Below are 24,577 nucleotides of genomic sequence, written 5' to 3'. Positions count from 1 at the left end.
CATTTGCTCATCCCACACATTTTCCGAGCATTTCCTTGCCAGTTTCCTAACTGCAGAATACCCCTTGGTTGTTGGTTTTTTTGGGGTTTTTAAATGGATTTGTTGTGCTCATACATGAGGCCTTTTAATCCTTTTTTACTTGCGCAAGCCTACATTCCCCACAATGCCCTTGAGCCTCTCCCGAAACAGTCTGGAGGTGTCCTTAATTGCTCCTCACGTTTTCCCCACTTCTGACCGGGTAGGGAAAGGTGGCTTTAATTACAGTGGTACCTCGGGTTAAGTACTTAATTCGTTCCGGAGGTCCGTTCTTAACCTGAAACTGTTCTTAACCTGAAGCACCACTTTAGCTAATGGGGCCTCCTACTGCTGCCGCACCGCCAGAGCACAATTTCTGTTCTCATCCTGAAGCAAAGTTCTTAACCCGAGGTACTATTTCTGGGTTAGCGGAGTCTGTAACATGAAGCATATGTAACCTGAAGCATATGTAACCCAAGGTACCACTGTACTGGTTTTGTCGCATTGTGTAATCCCTACCCCTTTAAAAACAACAATCAAATAATAATAATAATAATAATAATAATAATAACAACAACAACAACAACAACAACAACAACAATAATTTATTTATACCCTGCCCATCTGGCTGAGTTTCCCCAGCCACTCTGGGCGGCTCCCAATCAAGTGTTAAAAACAGTACAGCGTTACATATTAAAAACTTCCCTGAACAGGGCTGCCTTAAGATGTCTTCTGAATGTCAGGTAATTGTTTATCTCTTTGACATCTGATAGGAGGGCATTCCACAGGGCGGGCGACACTACCAAGAAGGCCCTCTGCCTGGTTCCCTGTAACCTCACTTCTCGCAATGAGGGAACTGCCAGAAGGCCCTCGGCGCTGGATCTCAGTGTCCGGGCTGAATGATGGGGGTGGAGACGCTCCTTCAGATATACTGGACCGAGGCCGTTTAGGGCTTTAAAGGTCAGCACCAACACTTTGAATCGTGCTCTGAAACGTACTGGGAGCAGTGGTATTTTGCTATTTAAAAATGAAAGGGGGCGTGGGAATAAAAGAGGAAAAGCTGCCACACAGCTACAGTTGTTCTCTGGATGTTGGGGCATATTATCGGCCCACAATGAAATTCAGGGAGGGCCAGAGGCACTGCCAGTAAGAGGAGCAGGAACATACCCCAGGAGAAATAGAAGACAGAAAGAAACAGGGATATTACTGCAGGGGCACCTTGGCTGGGCTTGAGGGTTCACCTTTATCTCTCTCCCTGTAACCGTCTCTTCCCTCTTTTCTGCAAATGGAATGCCGAGCCTTTTGCACACGGAGGACTAGTTTTTTAAAATAGCTTTTAATGGAGTAAGTCATACAAAATGTGTGCAACATTCATACACCCCTCCAAACAAATCATCCCTCAAAATGGAATGAATAAAACAGCATTCAAACAAACAAATAAAAACGTGAGAATGTGGAAGATATTCAACAAACCCCTCCCCTTTAAAAAAACATTTTAAAAGTTGGCACAGGGATCCTCCCCACATTAAAATAATAATAATAATAATAATAATAATAATAATAATAATAATAATAATAGTAATAATAATAATAAATAAAAAATAACAATAATAACAACAACATATTTCTACCCGCCCATCTGGGCAGCTTCCAACAAAAGAATAAAAATACATTAAAACATCAGTCATTAAAAACTCTTGGCCCCCTCGTCTTATCACCCGGTTTCTTACTAGCAGGGGGATTGGGGCCGGTGTTTAAATAAATAAATAAATACATTAACACATTAAATAAAAATGTTAAATAAAAGCACGACAGCACGTGTGCTATCAATAAATTATGTTCGTCGATTAAATACAATGAAAAGCATACGACTTGGACGCACAAATTCACCCTTCTGCGTTGGGATTCCCTCCTCCGATCTTAGTTTGCATTCCTGGCTAACGCTGCACAATGGGAAATGACTCTTGCCACCACGACGGCGAAGGACTGCAGGCGAAGCAGGATGGGATCCTGCAAGGCTTGCTTCTCCCATTCGGACGAAATGGGAGGGAGGCCTGGGATGCTGCTTTCCATATTTCCTCCAACCTGTAGGAGAGAAAAGCATCAGGGTTAAGAACGCAGGAAAGAGCCCTGCTGTTGAATCAAGGGGAAACATAAGCCAGCATCCTGTTTAGGGCTGGGCGATAAACTGGTTTTCATCAACGCGATATATCGCCCGCTAAACATCGCTATATACCAATATATCACGATATCTTAAATAAATATGGGACTAGGTTGGCTTCATGTGTTTTTCTTGCATCGTGATCTTTGCATAGCTTCCGTACATCATGATTCATGTTCTATTGTCAGGTCAAAAATGGTGAAACCGATATCACGATACGGATTTCAGATGGATTGAGCTTCGTTGTGTAAATAGGGTAATGGTACAAAACCAAATTTATAGTAAGTCAAGTAATATGGAGAAAGTAAAGCTTAAGCGCATGTTTAAGGAATTTAAATCGGGAATGCAAACAGAAAATCGGAGCACTTGACAAATTTAATCTCAAGTGGATGTACAAAGCAAGCATTAGTTAAAGAATGAATAATTATTAATTTTCATTTTGCCTATAATATCTATTGTATACTTCTGTTATAAAGTTTTCAATCAATAAAGCACTCAAAAGCAAAAAAACAAAAACAAACTGGTTTGGGACGGTATATTGCTGCGCCCTAATCCTGTTCTCTCACTTCCATACATGTATGGAAATGAGAGCTGGACCATAAAGAAGGCTGATCTCCGAAGAATTGATGCTTTTGAATTCTGGTGTTGGAGGAGACTCTTGAGAGTCCCATGGACTGCAAGAAGATCAAACCTCTCCATTCTGAAGGAAATCAGCCCTGAGTGCTCACTGGAAGGACAGATCCTGAAGCTGAGGCTCCAATACTTTGGCCACCTCATGAGAAGAGAAGCCTCCCTGGAAAAGGCCTTGATGCTGGGAAAGATGGAGGGCACAAGGAGAAGGGGACGACAGAGGACGAGATGGTTGGACAGTGTTCTCGAAGCTACCAACACGTGTTTGACCAAACTGCAGGAGGCAGTGGAAGACAGGAGTGCCTGGTGTGCTCTGGTCCAGGGCGTCACGAAGAGTCGGACACGGCTAAACAACAACAACAATCCTGTTCTCACAGTGGCCTGCCAAGTGGTCCTGGGAAGCCTCTAGGTGCAAAAACACTTTCCCCCCTGTGATCTTCAGAAGCTAGTACTGTATATAGAAGCACACTGTCTTTGACAGGAAGTGGTACCTAGTCATCTGGGTCAGTAGCCTTATCCCCCCAAAGGGTTAACTACGCTTCCAGTCCAGGTGGCTAGTTCTGTAACAATGCCTCTGCCCTTATCCCACACTATATAAGCTTAGAAAGACACGTGACCAGTGTTACTGAGAAAGCAAACCAACCCTGGTTATGTCATGATTGCTATTGCAGGACTGCTGCTTTGCCTGATCATTTTTTGACCGCTGACAATTCAGCAAGGATTTGATTTGTTGGGTGGGCGGGTCCCCAGGCAAGTGGATCCAGGGGGATATTGCACACTTTATAATTTGTAGGTGATGCAGTACATCTTGGCATGTATGTGAAGGAAGTACATAACCCAGAGAGCGTTTGCATAGCGAGTTTCAGTTCAGCTGCACAACATTCTGTATCTCTGAATCTTTATTTGCATCAGCCATAGCAATAAAACACACAATACGATATGCAAAAAATAAAGATAAAAAAGTCAATTATATAAAATACGTTTTGCGGGGGTTCGGATCAATAGTCAAATAGTGGATCTTATTCTAACTGCCCCGGCTAAAAACCTTGCAACCTTTGCTGTCACCTGCTCATCTTGATCTGCCAAGAGAAAGGAGACTGTGGCAATGGCTGGGTGACCCAGAATGGACAATAAAAGAGGGGTGATAACCTCATTCCTCAAGTCTTTATAAAAAGTGCAAGTCAAAAGGACATACACCACCGATTCGGTACTGCCATCTCCACAGGGACATAGTCCTTTTTCGTGTGGAATTTGTTGGAATTGTCCCTCAAGTACAGCCAAAGGCGGTATATTCAATCTTGCGAGAGTAAAAGCGCGTCTATATTTTAGAATTGCTAAATTATGCAGCTAGGGTGCCAAAGACTCGAGGTGGGTGGGTGGAAAATAGTCATACCACGGGCAAAATTTCCTTATTGTGGCCAGACTGGTCTGTCAGCTGCACAACACTGCAAAAGTGAATCGCGGCAAGTGGAATTCGGGGATTTTACTGGTCCCGAGCGCTTTCCCTGGGAGAATTCGCGCTTTATAGCTGAATTGGAGCAAATGGCAACCTGCAGAAAACCTAATTGCTGTTTGCTCCAATTCGGCGGTAGAATGTGGGTTTACCTGGGGAAAGCTCTGGGACAAAAATAAGTGATCAGAGACGGACCTGGAAAACCCGAGCCTGTGCCTAGAAAGGCGAAGCGAAGGTAAGTAAGGATGAGAGCTCTGTGTTCCTTCACTTTCACTGCCAGCTGTAGGCTGCCTACACATCTGGTTTCTGTCTCTGCAGCCACTTGAGGGCGCTATGTCATCTTTCCAGCTCCCCTAAAGGAAGACTGATGTTCAGTGGGACTGAATGTCCATTGAGATCCGGCCACTTCCTAGCACGGAGGAAGAAAGCAGCTGGAAGCCAGGGATTTATTGCCTTCCTTGGGGCACTTTAATGCAGTTAAATGGCACCAATCTAAATCTCAGGTCCCATGCTTGAAGTTGAATCCTGACAAGACAGAAGTACTGTTTCTGGGGGACAGGAGGTGGGCAGGTGTGGAAGACTCCCTGGTCCTGAATGGGGTAACTGTGCCCCTGAAGGACCAGGTGCGCAGCCTGGGAGTCATTCTGGACTCACAGCTGTCCATGGAGGCGCAGGTCAATTCTATGTCCAGGGCAGCTGTTTATCAGCTCCATCTGGTACGCTGGCTGAGACCCTACCTGCCCGCAGACTGGCTCGCCAGAGTGGTACGTGCTCTGGTTATCTCTCGCTTGGACTACTGCAATGTGCTCTATGTGGGGCTACCTTTGAAGATGACCCGAGACCATATAACACCAGTCTTGAAAGACCTACACTGGCTCCCAGTACATTTCCAAGCACAATTCAAAGTGTTGGTGCTGACCTTTAAAGCCCTAAACGGCCTCGGTCCAGTATACCTGAAGGAGCGTCTCCACCTCCATCGTTCTGCCCGGACACTGAGGTCCAGCACCGAGGGCCTTCTGGCGGTTCCCTCACTACGAGAAGCCAAGTTACAGGGAACCAGGCAGAGGGCCTACTCGGTAGTGGCACCCACCCTGTGGAACGCCCTCCCACCAGATGTCAAAGAGAAAAATAACTACCAAACTTTTAGAAGACATCTAAAGGCAGCCCTGTGTAGGGAAGCTTTTAATGTTTAATAGGTTATTGTATTTTAGTGTTTTGTTGGAAGCCGTCCAGAGTGGCTTGGGGGACCCAGCCAGATGGGCGGGGTATAAATAAATTATTATTATTATTATTATTATTATTATTATTATTATTATTATTATTATTATTATTATTATTATAAAATAGAGACAGTGTGCGGGCATCTGTGGGTGACATATATTTTTGTGATTATGGGGGGGGGTTAACTGTTAAAAAGTTTAAAAACTCTCTTTTAAATTGTTGTAACTTGCTCTGGGACGAAGGGCTTGGTAATAAATTTCAAAGAATTGTAGGGTGGGAAGGAACCCCAAGGGTCATCTAGTCCAACCCCCAGCGATGCAGGAATCTCAACTAAATCATACATGACAGATGGCCATCCGATCTCTGCTTAAAAGCCTCCAAGGAAGGAGAGTCCATGACCTCTCAAGGGAGACTGTTCCACTGTTGAACAGCTCTTACTGTCGGAAAGTTCTTCCTGATGTTTTGTCGGAATCTCCTTTCTTGGAACTTGAAGTCCCTGGTTCGAGTCATACCCTCCAGAGCAGCATTTAAGATGATGATGATGATGACGGCCTCGGTCCTGTATACCTGAAGGAGCGTCTCCACCCCCATCATTTAGCCCGGACACTGAGATCCAGCGCTGAGGGCCTTCTGGCGGTTCCCTTGTTGCGAGAAGTGAGGTTACAGGGAACCAGACAGAGGGCCTTCTTGGTAGTGGCACCCACTCTGTGGAACACCCTCCCTTCAGATGTGAAGGAAATAAGCAGCTATCCTATCTTTAAAAGACATCTGAAGGCAGCCCTGTTCAGGGAAGTTTTTAATATTTAATGCTGTATTGTTTTTAACACTCGATTGGGAGCCGCCCAGAGTGGCTGGGGAAACTCAGCCAGATGGGCGGGGTATAAATAATAAATTATGATGATGATTATACAACCATATGCAGCCGGTCTGTGCAGAGCCTCCAATGTAGACGGAATGCAGACGTAACAATGCATTTGCAAATGCATTTGGGACTTGGGGACTCTTGCAAAGCAGAACAAGACTGCACCTTTGGTTGCGCTGTCCTAGCGTAGCTAGACTCAGATGTGACTCATGCATCCTTCTATATTATCTCCTTTTCCACTTCCTTCACCAACTGATTAGCTCACTGGTCTTCTTGTGCAGTACAGCAGTGACGTTAGCATGGTTGCTTTAAAAACAAAAATCCATCTCGTGTCCGCGTGCCTTTGCACGGTTTGCTTCATTGACTCTTTCAATTTGCCTCCGACCTTCATGCGTGATCCTGAGGCCTCCCTGTGGCCAAACCCATTCAACCCCTATAAAACATGTACCCACCTTTGAAACGAGTTGCAATAGTTTATACAGGGTGTTTTTGAGCTCGGTGTTTGACGTCGGGGGGAAAACGCGCACCAGAAGTTCATGATAATGGTGAAGTCCTTGGTGGATTTTTCCCAGGCAGCCCTAGGAAGGAGAGTAGAAACTTATTTTATTTTGTTAGTTTACAGGACAGGCTCAGGCTGCAGCAAGCATCAGATCTTGCAACGTTGGGTGCAAAACTGCTGAGATTCACATGTAAGAGTCACAAAACTGCTGAGAGTCACACCCTTTGATCTTGAAATTCTGCTCCCTAATTTTATGTTATGAGACTAGGCTAAAGGCTCCTGCAGGGTTTTAACCACTCCTCTTGTAGCAATTCTATGTCAGGAGCTCGTCCTACACTCGAGTAGGACCCTGATAGAGACACATGCCCGACTGACATGTTCTCTCCCTCCTGGTCGTTCCTTTGGGAGCTTCAAAAGCTTTCTTCAGCCCAAACATCACAGCGACCGATGCCAACAGACATCGGCACACTTAGGGATTGGCAGAATCTTTGCAGTTGCCTAACACCTCATCAACTCAGCATTTTGGCTAATCTACTTTATTTATATATAAACACATATGGAGCACTGCAACATGGCTCCCTCTCTCTCTAGCATCAGACAGCAAAAAGAAAAAGAAGAAAGGACAATAGTCCCACTTCACGGAACACAGTAACACAAACATCCTGTCTTCGTCACTTCCCACTCTGTGGAGTCAAAACATACACTGTCATGTGATAGACAAAAATCCCATGACTGCAATCATGGAGAAGGAATTCTAACATTCTAATGCATGGTGCTAGATGCTGTAAAGTTAGTAATTGTGTTCTTCTTATTTTGCTGCTTTTCTTTCTTGCACTGTAATTAATTTCATTTGCTTTTCACAGAATTAACGTAGCAATGCAATAAAATGCAATGCCAGAATATCGTCACTTGACGATATTGGAAACGTTAACTAATATACGAGCAGGAATTACCAAAGGGATAGCTGATGGATACGGATAAAAGAAAAAACAAAAGCAAATTAAAGATAACTATGACATAAAATCAAAAATAAGGGGTAATTAATTATCCAAGAAGGGGGTGGGAAATCTTTTTCTTTTTTAAAGTGGTATAAAATTTGCTTAATCTGCTATGGATTTGTTAAAAATTTGGAAAACCAATAAAAAAATAACTGGCAAGAAAAATACAAGGCAAGAAATGAAAGCAGTGGAAGAAATAATACAAATTCAATAAATAATAATGACAACAAAAGCAGCAATTAAAAAGCAATGTGGATCTGCTGTGGACCACCTGAAGGAAGCTTATAGTCCACAAGCCATGGTTTAGGAACCAGGCCTTCCAGTGCCAGAACCGAAAACACTCTCAACACTTCGCTCATCCCTTAGGTTTGTAAGAAAGAGTCTGGATAATGATATAGTGTGTGGCACAACAACTTTCTTTCTGCCTTCAGGGGACCATTTCCACATCTAAGTGCTTGCCAAAGAAACTCTTGAGTGTCTGCTGTGGAACTTCCTGGTTGTTGCTAAGCTTCATGGGATGAGTTCCAGGGCACGTTCTTGGTTTGGAATAGGGCACTGTGTCAAGCCTCTTGGGTCTTCCCAATGTTACCAGAGGGAAAGACCGTGACTTCAGGGAAACACCCAACGCATATTGCGTTGGAACGTCCATTGTCTTCCAGCGAGATCTATTTCCCAGTTGACAAACTAATGCTATGCTTCCAGCCAGGGAACCCAACTTCACCCAGAATGCAGTTTTGATAGCATTATCCTAATCAAAACTGAGGGTGGTGGGGCGGGGAGGTAAAAAATGTCCTGAGCTGCTGACTATTGCCAATTTTGCATGGTTGCCTCTGGCCTTAACCTGAAGCCAAATGTAAAATGCACACTAGAGGAAGCGACCAAGAATCCTTTTACAAATCTGTTACAATACCTTTAATAAAACATTCTGCTCCCCTGTTCCGCTGCCCAAAAAATTCTGGGCATTGTCGATTACCCCTCAACAGAATTACAATTCTTGGAAATTCTTAACAAACTGCAGCGCCCAGAAATCTTTGAGGGAAAGAATGTGGTTCTAATGTGCTTTAAAGGAATAGCGTGTACACAGCCTTAGTCTTTAAGGTGCCACAAGACTTCTGCTGTTTTTCAAGCAGAAACTAGCAAATTCAGGTTGTGCAGTTAAAGTGGATTTGGTGCTCTTGCGCAACAAACACACTCACCCCCCCCCAAAAAAATCGACTCTTTTTGTGGTTAGGAACTTGACAGGAAAATGAAAGGTGAGGCATTAACTTCCTGGGAGGCAAGTTGGAATGCGTTGTCAATAAATGACAGACATTTATTAAATTCCATGCAAACGTTGTGCAAAGAAATCAGGACTTAAGGCACAGTAAACAGGCTGTCTAGAAGTGACTTTCGTTGTTTTTGAAGCAATAGACTAATGCCCCTCTGGAAATAGATACAGACAGGCTTTCTTATTATTTTTTACTGACCATATTGTCTTTTAGATTAATTTGGGGGAAATTACTGGGGGTCTGCTGGTCAAATTATGAAATACGTCTGTTCCATGCAGCAGTCTCCCTAGCCTCCTTCGGTGCCCTGTGCATTGGGAAATGCGTGGCGGCTGACTCATCTTCCCCTCATTCAGGCCTCACAGACTCTGACATTAAGTTCTCTGGGCCTACTCTGAAGGTCAGGATCCGGTCTTCAAAAACTGACCAATTAAGGAAAGGGGTCACCTTAACACTGGCCCCGGCAGAACAGGAGGGCCTGGGTCGGTGTCCGGACATGCGCCGGTTCCTCAGGGTATGTCCCAAGCACAACGGCCCTTTTCTCAAGCAGTCTTGCGTAAAGTTACAGTGGCCTGTGGCGGTGACCCCCTGAAATACTTTGGGCACTCTTTTCATATTGGAGCTGCCACTTTAGTGGCAGACCAGACTCTGCCTGCATCAAGGAGCTGGGTTGCTGGCGTTCTGAGGCGTACAAGGGTTACATTTGTCCTGGCACGCCATCCTTGTTGTTGTTGTTTTGTCGTTTAGCCATTTCCGACTCTTCGTGACCCCCTGGACCAGAGCACGCCAGGCACTCCTGTCTTCCACTGCCTCCCACAGTTTGGTCAAACTCATGCTGGTAGCTTCGAGAACACTGTCCAACCATCTCGTCCTCTGTCGTCCCCTTCTGCTTGTGCCCTCCATCTTTCCCAACATCAGGGTCTTTCCAGGGAGTCTTCTCTTCTCATGAAGTGGCCAAAGTATTGGAGCCTCAGCTTCAGGATTTGTCCTTCCAGTGAGCACTCAGGGCTGATTTCCTTCAGAATGGATCAGTTTGATCTTCTTGCAGTCCATGGGACTCTCAAGAGTCTCCTCCAGCACCATAATTCAAAAGCATCAATTCTTCAGCGATCAGCCTTCTTTATGGTCCAGCTCTCACTTCCATACATCACTACTGGCTGCACTTTAGTTTTCTTGCAGGTCTGTCCAGCACGAAGATATGGGTGGTGGGGCATAGCAGCGTTCACTGGGCGGCAGCCTATGCCTCGTCGTGACTGGGGCCACAGTCTTGTCATCCACCCCAAGGTACATGTCTATTGGGTGGGCCGGCGGGGCATGTGTTGGTCCACCTTGATGTCCATGCTGCTGAGGGCGGCAGCTGTGCACAGACCACCAAAAGTTTTGGTTCTGCACCTGGGAGAGAACGACTTGGTGTGGGGGAAAGGCGTTGCCCTGACCCTGGCTGTCAGGGCAGACGTCAAAAGCTTGCAGGCCATGTACCCGGCAATGACCATCTGCTAGTCCAATCTCCTTCCCCGCCTGTGCTGGAGAGGGGTTAACAGGCCCTCTTCCTTCAATTATGCGGTGCAGAAAATCAACAGGGCCATGTGCAACACCATGCGGCCAATTGGCAGACTCTCTATTCCACATCTCACCATCAGAGTGGAGAAGGGCGGGCTGTTTAGGGCTAATGGAGTGCATTTGACGGCCCTGGGAAATGAGCTTTGGCTGCAAGGCCTCAAAGATTGGGCGGACAGGAGTTTGTTCTTCAGCTGTGGGTTTCTTGGCGGCGAGGCCCCTTAGGGCCTCGGGTGGCGGTTTTTATGCCTTGGCGAGGTATCCTTTAGGGACGTGGGTGGCGCCATGGGTTAAACCACAGAGCCTAGGACTTGCCGGTCAGAAGGTCAGCGGTTCGAATCCCCGCAACGGAGTGAGCTCCCGTTGCTCGGTCCCTGCTCCTGCCAACCTAGCAGTTCGAAAGCACGTCAAAGTGCAAGTAGATAAATAGGTACCACTCCGGCGGGAAGGTAAACGGCGTTTCCGTGCGCTGCTCTGGTTCGCCAGAAGCAGCTTGGTCATGCTGGCCACATGACCCAGAAGCTGTATGCCGGCTCCCTCGGCCAGTAAAGTGAGATGAGCGCCGCAACCCCAGAGTCGGCCACGACTGGACCTAATGGCCAGGTGTCCCTTTACCTTTACCTAAGGTATCCTTTAGTCTATCTTCAAGTTGGGGGGGAGGCATTACATGCACCCCCACGCGGCGGTGTTTGCAGGGCCCATTAAAGGGTTGATTGCGGGAGTCCCTGGCCCTAGAGCAGCGGCATGTAGGTCAAACTCCCGGCGGAGGTAAGGTGGGAGGACATGCTGTGTAAGTTTGTCCTTTACAGTCCCGTCCCACTGTACCACATTGCCCTGCACATCCTCAGTCCCAGATGGGCTGAGAGGGTTACATGCCAAGGCCTATGCCAAATTTCCCACATTCTGAAGTTAAATAAAGTTGTGGCCAATTTGAACCCATACTTTGGTCTCTTGTCTAAACGGACAGGGTTCAGCGCGTGTGCTCGCAAAAACACTTACCATTTTATTATTGTCCAACGAATCTGGATCACATTTGTCACTGCATTCAATCCTCTGGGGAAGTGAAACACTCGTATTTGCCTCCTGGGGGGGGGGTGATAAAGAGAAACTCGGTGTAAAGATGTATCTTGAGCAGGCCTGAAGCCCCGCTTCTGGTATTCCTCCTGCCTTGCGTTCCACCTTACAATCTCTCTTTCTCACCTCTGTTGTTTCATTCATTTTTGCGGGAAATTCCCTTATTCCAGCGCCATTTCCCGCTGCTTCCCGCTATCCCAGATTGTTAGATATCCCGTAGACTGTCCCCCGGACAGGTGAGGCTGCTGACCCCTTATTTTCAAGGCTGCTGATCTCTTATTTTCAAATCTGAAAGTTGACAGCTATGTGCTTTGCACCTTGAGTACTTTTACCTGGATGATATGCGCCTTTGAGCTCAGATAATAAATAGCAGACAGTGTTCTGGGGCAGCAGCACTCACCTGGCCTTTGTTCAGTTGTGTTGCTGCTGCATACTGGGAGGTAGAGAGAGGTAGGGGGGAGATGGCAGAGAGGTTGGTGCCGCGGTGCAAATGCATCAGGGGGATCTGTACTCTGTACTCCTGCCAGTGTCTGTTTGCACCGCGCCAACCTTTCTGTTCCCCTTCTGCCTCCCAGTAAAAAGCCACCACATGACCGGGGGTCAGGGGAATGGCCGGTTCACTACGCTGTCTCAGACCCTCCAAGTGTCCCGATTTTCCAGGGATAATCCCAGTTTTACAGAAGCCATCCCAGATTCTGATTTGATCCTGGAATGTTCTGCTTTCCCTTAGGACATCTCTATTTTCATTGGAGAAATGTTGAAGGGTATGGAGTTATGCGACGCCGGAGCCAATGAGATAAGTAACTATATAGAGCCTATATACAGTATAGAACTATATAGAGCCTTTAGAAGATATCTGAAGGCATCCCTGTATAATAAAGTTTTAAAACATGTTTTATATTTTTATATAAGTTGGAAGCCACCCAAAGAGGATAATAAAATTATTACAGTGGTACCTCGGGTCACATACGCTTCAGGTTACACACTCCACTAAGCCAGAAATAGTGCTTCAGGTTAAGAACTTTGCTTCAGGATAAGAACAGAAATCGGGCTCCAGCGGCGGGGCGGCAGCAGGAGGCCCCATTAGCTAAAGTGGTGCTTCAGGTTAAGAACAGTTTCAGGTTAAGAACGGACCTCCGGAACGAATTAAGTACTTAACCCGAGGTACCACTGTATTATTATTAAGGAACAGGACGTCCCTATTTTCATTGGAGAAGTGTTGGAGGATATGCTGTCTGCTCTTGCTGGTAGCGCTACTTGGTTGCCCGGAGGGAGGGTAATGAGGTGTTTGTGTGTGTAGAAACTATCCTACTAGCCTCAGGTAATATATTCAGGGGCTTGGCCCACCTTTGCCTCTGATCCCACCCACCACTGACATGAAGGTTGCTCAGAAAGGAATGCAGCTTACAAGCTAGAAAAGGTTTGCAGCAGGCACTTCCCGGGTACCTGTCAACCTGTCACTTTCTTTATGTGTGCGTGTTTGTCAGATCATCCCCTGTTTGCCCCTAATATTGGAAACAGTCCAACGGATCTTAGCTACACATCTACACATAGCCGAGTGGGCCTTTGAACCCTGGTCTCCCAGGTCCTAATCCGACTCTAACCTCTGCACCACACTCTCTAATGCTGATGGCAGCCCTTCTCCCTTCTAGAGTCGCCTGGTTCTCCTTTGCATCTAGTTACTCGAGAGCAGGGGTGGCCAGGCTGCGGCCCTCCTGATATTGTTGGTCTTCTCATACAGTGGTGCCCCGCAAGACGAATGCCTCGCAAGATGGAAAACTTGCTAGACGAAAGAGTTTTCCGTTTTGGAGGTGCTTCGCAAAACGAATTTCCTATGGGCTTGCTTCGCAAGACGACAATGTCTTGCGAGTTCCTGCTGGTTTTTTCCCCCCCCCCCTTTTTCTAAGCCGCTAAGCCGCTTATCAGCTGATCCGATCAGCAGATAAGCCGCTAAAAGCCACTAAAAGCCGCTAATAGCGCTAATAGCGCTAATCCGTCAATGGGCTTGCTTCGCAAGACGAAAAAACCGCTAGACGAAGAGAATCACAGAACGGATTCTTTTCGTCTTGCGAGGCACCACTGTACTTGGCCAGCAGTTAAGAACGATGGAAGTTGTACTGGCTTAGAGTGAGCAGATTAGAAACCATCCAAAGATATAAGTCCTAGCTGTAGATCATTATGGTTTGGCAGTCCACACTAAGGTCCAGTAAGGTTAAAACCATCTGAAGCATTAGGCTACATCTGAGTGGTGGAATTTTAATTGTTAGACTCACAGGCTTCCTTAAACTCGGCCCTCCATACGTTTCTTTGCCTACAACTCCCACAATCCCTAGCTAGCAGGAGCCAAGTCTGAGGAAGCCTGTTTAGAGAATGGTAAAAGTATGGAGTTTCCGCTCACAATCATGTGAAATCGAGGACCAATTATGCTGCAATATTAGAATATTAAACGGGGGGAAACAAACAAACAGCAATTGCTTCACCTCACAAGGTTTCAAAACAAAGAGGAACGAGAGAGAATGCGAAACTTTTAAAACCACATGCGAGGAGGAGTTGCTGTTTTCAAAATGTGCTGGGTCAGACTTCACTGTTCGTTCGTCGCTGTGAAGAGAGCCGTGGGAAATGTTCCGTGCAGTTGTTTGTGTAATTCTTAACCCCCCTGCTAAATGTCACTGGGTAAAGATGCTAGCTTGTCATGCGACACAGTCAAGTACCTTGGGTCACATCCTACACAGTTGAATGTCTTGAGACTGACATGTGGCAAGGGTGGAGAAACTCAACAAGACAGGGATGCTATATTTAACAAATGCAAAGAAAACTGGTGTGCGCATGCGCCCTGCTTTGTTTTATTGCACCAATTATTGAAAGGTATAAAAGCTGTCAAAACCCTTTGCTCAGGGCAGTTCCCTTCAGATTGTCTCCGGAGGTGCTGCCCTGCTGCAGTAGTAAATAAAGAGAGGGTATTTATGGCCTCGTCTATTGTTTAAACCAGTGTTTCCCAAACTTGCATCACTAGCTGTTGTGGTGGTGGTTTTTTTGGACTACAACACCCATCATCCCTAGCTAGCAGAACCAGTCGTCAGGGATGATGGGAATTGTAGCCCCAAAACAGCTGGCACCCCAATCTTGGGAAACACTGGTTTAAACTGATCCCTACCTGGGGGACAAACTGAGGGGAGTGGGTCTTCCTTGACATGGGTAACTGAAAGTGTTTGATATTTTGAAAGGACAACTTAATGCCAGAAAATTCTGGAATGACTTTATAGGAGAACATTGCTCATTAACCATTTTGTTGTCCTTCTCCTTCTCTTCCTCCACTTGTGCCGGGGGGCAGACTTTGCTAATATTTCGTAATATGGCGCCCTCTGCGAGGCCAAAATTTGGCGCCCCCGAATGGATCTTCTCAGTTATGGATCTTTCTCCATTTTTGTGTCCCCTCAACTTGTGGCATAACACCCTAAATTTGGCACTACTTGTCTACACCAGCGACTGCCAGTGCAGAGCCAGAGGGTGGTAGTGACTCTGGATTAAGGCTACAATCCTATGTGCATTTACCCAGGAATAACAGCAACTGAAAATAGTGGGACTTACTTTTGACTGAAGTAAATATGAATAGGATTGCACTGTAAGTAACATGGAACTTATGTATGTGATCTGAAGATAATCACTACCTCTTGTCTCTTGTTAAAGTAGGGGTGTTAGTGGTCCTCCAACTATTATTGGACTCACAACTTCCAGTAGCCCCAGGCAACATGCCCAATGATTAGGGTGATGTGAACTGGTGTACCAGTGGTAGAGATGGTTGAATCCATCTGTTTCAGTTTTTCTTTTTCCCAGTCAGATTCAGTTCCCCAGAATTCCACACACATCATCATCATCAGGAAACTACACCAGTGTTTTAGCACTGATTCCTCCCAATAGACACATGCTTGTATGCAGTTTTGCCAAATAAATCTTTTGCAGAACAATTTTGGAATGTTTCGAACTCCTTTTCAAGGGGACAAAGTCAGCCTAACATTGGGCACAATCTCTTTGGCTATCCCTTTATTTAGGGCTGTTTTTAGCTGAGCCTGTGTTCAACTACAATGGTACCTCAGGTTAAGTACTTAATTCGTTCCAGAGGTCCATACTTAACCTGAAACTGTTCTTAACCTGAAGCACCACTTTAGCTAATGGGGGCTCCTGCTGCTGCTGTGCTGCCGGAGCACAATTTCTGTTCTCATCCTGAAGCAAAGTTCTTAACCTGAAGCACTATTTCTGGGTTAGCGGAGTCTGTAACCTGAAGCGTATGTAACCCGAGGTACCACTGTACAGACGTACCTTGGTTCGCGAATCCCTTGCAAGTCGGAACGTTTTGGCTCCCGAATTCCGCAAGTGAGTGTTCCAGTTTGCAAACATTTTTTGGACGCCGAACGTCCGACGCGGCTTCCGAGTGAGTGCAGGAAGTTCCTGCAGACAATCCGAAGCTATGCCTTGGTTTTCAAACGTTTTCGGAAGTCGAAGAGACTTCTGGAACAGATTCTGTTTGAGAACCAAGGTACGACTGTACATTCTTTCTGCAGCACCCCTGTGGGGGTCAGGAACCCAGTCGTGTCACCCCTTGCCTGCAGAGCCAGCAACCCCTCACCCTTATTCAAACACCCTTGTGGAGTGTTCCCTCAGCCTCCTCTCTTCTCCCCTCTCCTTGGGAGTCCTCTGGGCAGCCGCTGCCCCTGGTCTCTGACCTGCCCCCCCTCGTCCCAAAGCGAGGTGCCTCCTCACACTGCCCCACAGGGGCCTGGGAAGCAGCCCCTGGCCAGCCCCAGAGGCATCATTTGCCTGGGGAGCTTATAGCCACGGAGTCTGCGACAAACAGCTGTGCAAGCCTTTGGGAGGCAGAGACAGGAGATGGCATCAGAGGAGAGAGGGAAGGAAAGAGGGACAGAGGCCAGTGTTGCCCGTGGCACCCATGTCCACCATTCAAGGCACCCCAGGGTGCCACAGCACACTGGTTGAAAACCACCAGTTTACAGTGCTGCTGTTTTAGAATCGCACTCCTCCCCTTAAATTGTTTAATCTTCTGCCAAGAGGAATTAACCAGGTGCCTTCCGTGCCAGCTTTTAAATGTGTGCAGAATATCTTTCTATTCTGCCAAGCCTATGCAGGCAATTAAGAATATTTCCTTCCACAGTGGTTAATGGATGTCTGTTTTTTGTTTTTGTTTTTTTATATGGATTTTGTTGTACATATTTAATTTTTATTGCTACAAACCACTGACATACTTTTAATGATATAAATATTTTTATGAATAGAATAATAATAACTAAAACTAGTTTTATAGGAGTGCCCTGCCAGATTATGACAAGTTTTCAGCAGCTGTATAAAATGACTATGTTTTACTGAAATGAATAGAACAGTTTTATGTATAAGCCACTTTATGAGGGTTTTCTCTGAAAGACAGTATGGAGGGATTAAATAAATATAACTAAATATAAATGCAAAAGTGTGGCTCCACCACTAGGGATGGGGGAAGAAAGTCAATCTAGTTCTCATTTACAGGTGAATCTCCCTAATTTGCACTTTCTAAAACAATATGAGAACCAAAAGACAGCCATCCTTTGAAATTCTTTGAACTTCTCCGAATTCTGCAATGCCAACCTGGGCATAAAAATGCATATACTGAAGTGTGAGTATAAATGCATAAAATGGTGAAAATAACATATCAGAAATGCTTCATATTATGGGAAATTGGTTTGCAAGTAATAATAATAATAATAGTAATAATAATAGTAATAGTAGTAATAATGATTTAATTATTTGTACCCTGCCTATCTGGCTGGGTTGCCCCAGCCACTCTGGGCAGCTTCCAGCAAATATAAAAGCATAATAAAACATCAAATATTAAAAACTTCCCTAAACAAGGCTGCCTTCAGATGTCTTCTGAAGTATGTATTTACGTGTCTCCTTGACATCTGATGGGAGGGCGCTCCATAGGGTAGGAGCCACTACCAAGAAGGCCCTTTGCCTGGTTCCCTGTAACTTCTTTCCATAATATATCAGTGCAAAATTGCATACAAACTGCTGGTTGCACTAAAATGCTGGTGGATTTTCATGAGGACTTTGAAAAAACAAATTGCCAACTGAGGTGGAAATGTGGAGAACTGTACTTCATAATTTAAAAAAAGGGAAGACACTGAGAAAACTGAAATTGATAGATTTGGCCATTCATCTCCATCTCTAAACCGCAACCTTTCCCCTCTAGGTCACTTTTCTGTGAGGGATGCTCAATCATGAAACGCCCCACAAATGAACTTTTCTGAACCCTAAGCCAGTCTGGGGAACAGAACGGTTCTGCTTTCAGGCTAATTGTCAGTGTCCGTTCTTTGCTATCCTTTAATTCATTTCCCTACCAAACTCACTCCTTTACATTCCAGCCCTCCGCTGGCATGTGTCCCCAATGTTTGCCAATTCAGGATACCATTTCATATGCATCTGACAAAGTGGTCCAGAAAAAGCATAGGCCATAATAAACTGGCCTTGAAAAGTGTCACGATGCAAACGTCTTCGCTGTTGGAGCTCTGTCGCGATCCACGCTCCTCTTTGGAACCTCAGACTGCTTTGCTGAGCAAAAGCAATGAATTCTATTTTTACTCACCACCATCACCTTCTCCTCTAGCCTCAGCTTCCACAACTCGCTGAGTATCTCCTGAGAGGCATCTTTGCAATCCTTCCAGGAAGGCTTGTTTTCTCTGGGCAGCCTCATCCCCCTGGAAGCAGCAACCAGTAGCAGTAAGAAGCCCAGAAGACAGCTTGCCCTGAGGTTCCTTGAGTTGTTCTGCATCTCTGAGGAATTCAGATAAAGCCTGGGATGATTCACGAGGACTTGCCTTGAGACTAATTGTTTGAGGAACCAGGATCCCTCTATTTATATTCTCTGCCACAGGTTGACTCAGGCAAATAGTGGGGATTTCCCTTCTGGGCCTGACAGGTGGGGATTGTACTACAACTGCAGTGATGTCAGGGAGCAGAGCTAAGTCCAGCAGATCCCATTCATGGTGACAGTGACACTGCTAAGTCCACTGGAAGAAAAGCAGAAGTGACACCGTGGTCTGGGCACTCCAGTGTGGATTGTGGGTCACCTCAGAAATTGGTTCATTTGCCTAATGGGTTCAGAGCGTAGGCATCTTCAAGCAGGGTGGGCAAAGCACAAAACTCCCTTTTTTCTCCCTACCTGCACACAGAAAATCCAAATCATACATCATCTAATACCTATGTCAGAAAATTATCTGGGAAGAGGAAACCAAGAAGCTGGTCTTCTATTTCCCCAGCTCCCACCAGTCCCTCAGCGCCCCTTTCTCCACCACACATACAAAACCCTCCTTTAAAAAAATAAAACAAAAAAAAAATAAAGCCCCTGTTATTTTCAAACCAGTCAAAAAAATGACAGGCAATTGCAAATGTAATAACATTGCTGGTGATGTGAACACATGACGTCATAGAATCACCCAGATGCAGATCAATGTCAAACATGTCTTTTCACAAGTGGCCAGGCATGGTCAGTAGTTGTTGTCTCTATCCCGATGTGTTGATGAATTAAATAAAGGAATAGCAAGCGGTGGAAAATTCTGTCTGTTTTTGTGGGTGCTTTTTGAAGTTGACAGGTTTATTCCTCAGCTGAAGCAACAGTCCAAACCTGGCCATATCGTGAGTCGAGGGAATGACGCTCCCACTCCTCCAGTGCGTTATCTCTAGATGCACTGGCAGTAAAAGATGAAGCAACAAGTCTTTAAAGACAACATCTTGATTAGCATCTTAAATAAGTTCAATAGGGCTAAGGCTGGTGGCGTATTCAAAGGCTGATCTGTGAAAAAGGGTGGTTTCAGAAAATAAAATTGTCCCTAGGGCATGGCCACCACACGTGGAGATAAGTCCCAAGCTCGCCACAAGATCTTGAACAGTCTGGGGTGGCTTTTTTGGTGTACTTTCTGTAATCCTAATACCCAAGTCCTATCTCTTGCCTTTCACCAGTTTTTTAAAAAACAGAAGCCTACAAGCAGAGCAATAAACACAATAACAGAGTTGCCCGTTCAAATGTTCACTCTGGTTGCATCCAGATGACCTTTTCGTTGAGCATTTTCCTGATTTGTTTGCAGGAAGGTTAGACGATTTTTGCTATTTATTGAGCACACATTCTGCTTTGTTTTCAGGAAGCTTAGATGGTGCCAGTATTTTTCTACACTTTCCAGTGCATTCACCTTCACTTTCCTTATTGTAAAAAGTCCAGAGAGAGGGGCTGTTGTGCAAGAGCAGTTATCACCTGAATTTTCCAATATGTGAATTGAATTCTACATGAAAATAGTGACAATGTGGAAGCTCCCTCTGTTATTGGCTGAGTGGTTTGTTTGCCACTGTTGACAGAAGTACTGTTTTCATCCCAGAGCTCTGGATAGCTTCTCTTTTCCTTTCAGTTTTCAGTGTTCAAGCCTAAAGGGCTTAAAGTTTAGCAGTATCATATTGAATTAAGCCCAGAAATTAACTAAAAATGAATGGGAAGAAGAGCAATATAAGACAATGGAGCACCCATTTTTGCCACGTCCTAAATCAGCTGAAGTTTCTGAACTGTCTTCAATGGCAGCCCAAGGGAAGAACATTATAGTTGTCAAATTAAGAATTCAAAATTCAAATGAGGACCTCAAGTGAAGTTACAGGGAACCTGGCTGAGGGCCTTCTGAAGAAGCATCTCCACCCCCATTGCTCAGCTCAGACACTGAGGTCCAGCTTCAAGGATCACTGCGAGAAGTGATGTTACAGGGAACCAGGCAGAGGGCCTTCTCAGTAGTGGCACCTGTCCTATGGAACGCCCTCCCATCAGATGTCAAGGAAATGAACAACTATCTGACTTTTAGAAGACCCCTGAAGGCAGCCCTGTAGCAGGAAATTTAAAATGTTTGATGTTTTATTGCAGGCATGTCCAACAGGTAGATCGTGAACTACCGGTAGATCACTCGATGTCTGTGGTAGATCACTGGTAGATCAGTGGCTCCCCCCAAAGAAGCTAAAAAACTTTGGCTCCCCTAAAAAAAGCTCAACATATTTTCCTGCACCCCTAAAATGACCTGAACCACCAAAAGGCCCACAGGGCTTTCCTTCCTAAAAGTTCAACGTCGCTTTCCTCTTCCCTAAAGAAGCTCAACAACCTTGACCTGAACCCCCCAAAAGGGGGTAGATCACTGCCAGTTTTTAACTCTGTGAGTAGATCACACTCTCTTGGAAGTTTGCCATCCCTGTTATTTATATTTTAAATATTTTGTTGGAAGCCACCCAGAGTGGCTGGGGAAACCCAGCCAGATGGGCGGGGTATTTAATAATAATAATAATAATAATAATAATAATAATAATAATAATAATAATAATAATAGCAGCGTTGGCTTCCACATTTCTGCTTGCACCTAACCCAGATCAGTTTATTAATCCATACATATAGCATTGACATTGTGCTTGGCACTGTACAGCAGTGTTCTTCAACCTTGGATCCCTAGATGTTTGATCACAACTCTCATCATTCCAAGCCAACTTAGACAAGGGTCAGGAGTGATGGAAGTTGTAGCTCAACAACATCTAAGAGCCCAAGATGAAAGAACAGTGCTGTAAAGTCAAATGGCCCGTGTCTAAATGCTTCACAATATACATTAGAGAAGAGGGGGGATAGATAGAGAGATTAGCAATAGTGGAAAGGGTTTCAGGGGCCAGGAGTTGGCTTCACCTGCTGAGCAGCAGCCTGAAGGAGCAGAAGGTGAAGTGACTCCACCTACTGCTGATCAGCCTTCATGCTTCTGATAAGAACCACCTGGTTCCAGCTTTCTTAAGCAGTGCTTCCAGCCTCAGTCAGTTGCTGGAAACATTAACATTCGTTGTTCCTGACCAAGTCTTGCTGCTTCTTGCTTCCCGTGACCTTGGACCCTCAGCTTTCTTGACCCCCGGATCGTCTGACTACACAAACTGAGGTAACTCCTGACCCTAGGACTGGATTGTACAAACAAACTCTACAAACACCAAACACTGTTGTTAGAACAGAAAGGGGTCAAACCATCACAAGAGGTGTTGAAATTTTGGGAGGTTGGACAGTTACAATGGAATGGTCTTGGTGATGGGGTGCACATTTTAATTCCTATTTATATATGATTATTAAAAGGTAAAGGGATCCCTGACCATTAGGTCCAGTTGTGGCCGACTCTGGGGTTGCGGCGCTCATCTCGCTTTATTGGCCGAGGGAGCCGGTGTTTGTCCTCAGACAGCTTCCGGGTCATGTGGCCAGCATGACTAAGCCGCTTCTGGCGAACCAGCGCAGCGCACGGAAACACCGTTTACCTTCCCACCAGAGTGGTACCTATTTATCTACTTGCACTTTGATGTGCTTTTGAACTGCTAGGTTGGCAGGAGCAGGGACCGAGCAATGGGAGCTCACCCCGTCACGGGGATTCGAACCGCCAACCTTCTGATTGGCAAGTCCTAGGCTCCGTGGTTTAACGCACAGCGCCACCCGCGTCCCTCATTTATGATTATTACGTTGTTGAAATAAAATAATTATTATCTCCCTCCACTGAGCTCTGCCATGGCTGGCAGCAGAGGCCTCTGACAAAAAGGCAAGAGAGAATTAGGGTAAAAAACTACATTTAAGGCGAGGGACAGGAGAAAATTGATTCAAGTATGCATCGTGTAGAGAAAGTGGGTCATGATATCATCCTATGTATATTGACTCTGAGTTAAGTTCCACTGTATTCGGTGGGATTTTCTCTGCTGTACCTGTGCATAGGATTGCAACCTAAATAGATGTTTTCCCTCGCTCCATCATACTAGAGCTCAGTGAAATTTATTAGCAGTAGATACAGGACAGAGGAAAGATGATGGTAGCCATTGGCTTAGCAGGATTCACAAGGTGTTTAAATTAATCTGAAGAAGAAGAGAAGGAGGAGTTTGGATTTGATATCCCGCCTTTCACTCCCCTTCAGGAGTCTCAAAGCGGCTAACATTCTCCTTTCCCTTCCTCCCCCACAACAAACACTCTGTGAGGTGAGTGGGGCTGAGAGACTTCAGAGAAGTGTGACTGGCCCAAGGTCACCCAGCAGCTGCATGTGGAGGAGCGGGGAATCGAACCCCGTTCCCCAGATTATGAGACTACCACTCTTAACCACTACACTACACTGGCTCTCTTATCTGTGGAGGATAAGAGCCATATGGGAACAATGAACCCCATATATCAGCCATAAACAGATTCTCTATATCCAGAGGTAATATTCCTCAGAATGCCGGCGGCAGGGCGGTGAGATCTATTTCTATCACACACTACCTATGGACTTCCTGAAGACAACTGGTTGACTGCTTCAGGAAACAGGATCTGGGACTGGTCAAATCCAACAGAGCTCTTTTTAAGATCCTGAGGTGGCAGTCAAAGGTTTTGTTTGCGCGACTTGATTGTCTGAACTGAGAGTGAATGGCTCATACGGAAACTGTGGCCCTTCAGATGTTGTGGGACTCCAACTCCCACCAGCTGCAGCCAGTTAATAATAATAATAATAATAATAATAATAATAATAATAATAATAATTATTATTATTATTATTATTATTTATTATTTATACCCCGCCCATCTGGCTACTCTGGGCAGCTTCCAACAAAGATTAAAAATACATTAAAACATCAGTCATTTAAAACTTCCCTAAACAGGACTGCCTTCAGATGTCTTCTAAACGTCAGGTGGGAGGGCGTTCCACAGGGTGGGTGCCACTACCGAGAAGGCCGTCTGCCTGGTTCCCTGTAACTTGGCTTCTTGCAGTGAGGGAACCGCCAGAAGGCCCTCGGTGCTGGATCTCAGTGTCCAGGCAGAACGATGGAGGTGGAGACGCTCCTTCAGTTTGGTCATAGATGATGGGAGTTGTAGTCCATCTTTGACCTAATGCAATCAAACCTAACACACAGCATTAGTTGCCTATAACAGAATTATTGGAAGGGAGGGAGGAAGGGAGAGAAGGAGGAAGGTTAGAGAAGCATCTCATAAAGAGAGACAGCAGGTCACCTTCCATGTGTTTGTGTATGTATGGGTTGTTCAGACAACAACCTTTAATTACAGTGGTACTCAGGTTACATACGCTTCAGGTTACATACACTTCAGGTTACAGACTCCACTAACCCAGAAATAGTGCTTCAGGTTAAGAACTTTGCTTCAGGATGAGAACAGAAATCGTGCTCCGGCGGCGCGGCAGCATCAGGAGGCCCCATTAGCTAAAGTGGTGCTTCAAGTTAAGAACAGTTTCAGGTTAAGTACAGACCTCTGGAACGAATTAAGTACTTCCATCAGAACATTCAATTTCCTGTCCTCAAAACACTCTGACATAACCACAGGTGTGGGAAGGAATCGATGCAATATTTGTGACATCATAGTCCCCGTCAGCTCGCAGCGTTACTTTCACAAGTGCTGTAGTGAAACCGCACATACAAATGGCTGCATTGAAACTTGCCACCCTGGTAATGTATGCTACATGACATGGGACAACGCCCATTTTGAAAAAGCCTCTGGGCAACAGATTGCGCACATTAAAAGATGCACAGAGATAGCAAACGAAAACAGATGGCAGGCGATGGCAGTTAGGATAATGTGAGCCTCTCTCTCTCTCTGCAGGATCCTAAGTTTCCTTGTAACAAGGGCTTTCTTCATCTACGGACATTTCCTGAAACGGGGCCAGAAACTATTATGGCCTTGGAGCTGACATAGTTAATTCCGTCTTGACAATGGGATGGAATTGGGAAAGAAAATGTTGCCCCACCTCCCTCTGCTCTGAGTTTGACCAGTGTCAGTAGGTGGTTGTTGT

The 24,577-nt window shown here is 45.5% G+C and overlaps 1 protein-coding gene and 1 long non-coding RNA gene across 5 annotated transcripts in view; both read right to left on the bottom strand.

Moving 5' to 3' along the window:
* Nucleotides 1-24,577, bottom strand: part of LOC309526726 — a 168,371-nt gene that overhangs the window by 115,057 nt on the left and 28,737 nt on the right. The window lies entirely within an intron of this gene.
* IL23A (interleukin 23 subunit alpha) overlaps nt 1,333-24,577 on the bottom strand; it is a 40,837-nt gene continuing 17,592 nt past the window's right edge. The window contains exons 1-4 of one of the 4 annotated variants that reach the window (XM_082212921.1): nt 18,367-19,612; nt 11,661-11,744; nt 6,795-6,920; nt 1,333-2,100 (exon numbers count right to left, since the gene is read on the bottom strand). In XM_082212921.1, the coding sequence (XP_082069047.1) occupies nt 1,936-2,100; nt 6,795-6,920; nt 11,661-11,744; nt 18,367-18,552 (561 nt within the window). In that variant the 5' untranslated portion in view covers nt 18,553-19,612 and the 3' untranslated portion in view covers nt 1,333-1,935. Of the gene's footprint in view, nt 2,101-6,794; nt 6,921-11,660; nt 11,745-11,861; nt 12,541-18,366; nt 19,613-24,577 lie in introns of those variants that run through there. The other 3 variants (XM_082212923.1, XM_082212922.1, XM_082212924.1) reach the window with 3 other exon arrangements.

The sequence above is a fragment of the Podarcis vaucheri genome (genome assembly GCF_965113315.1).
Source record: "Podarcis vaucheri genome assembly, chromosome: 2".
In the NCBI taxonomy this organism is placed as follows: Eukaryota; Metazoa; Chordata; class Lepidosauria; order Squamata; family Lacertidae; genus Podarcis; species Podarcis vaucheri.
Note: the sequence above shows the minus strand (reverse complement) of the source record. Positions and strands in the feature narration are given on the sequence as shown.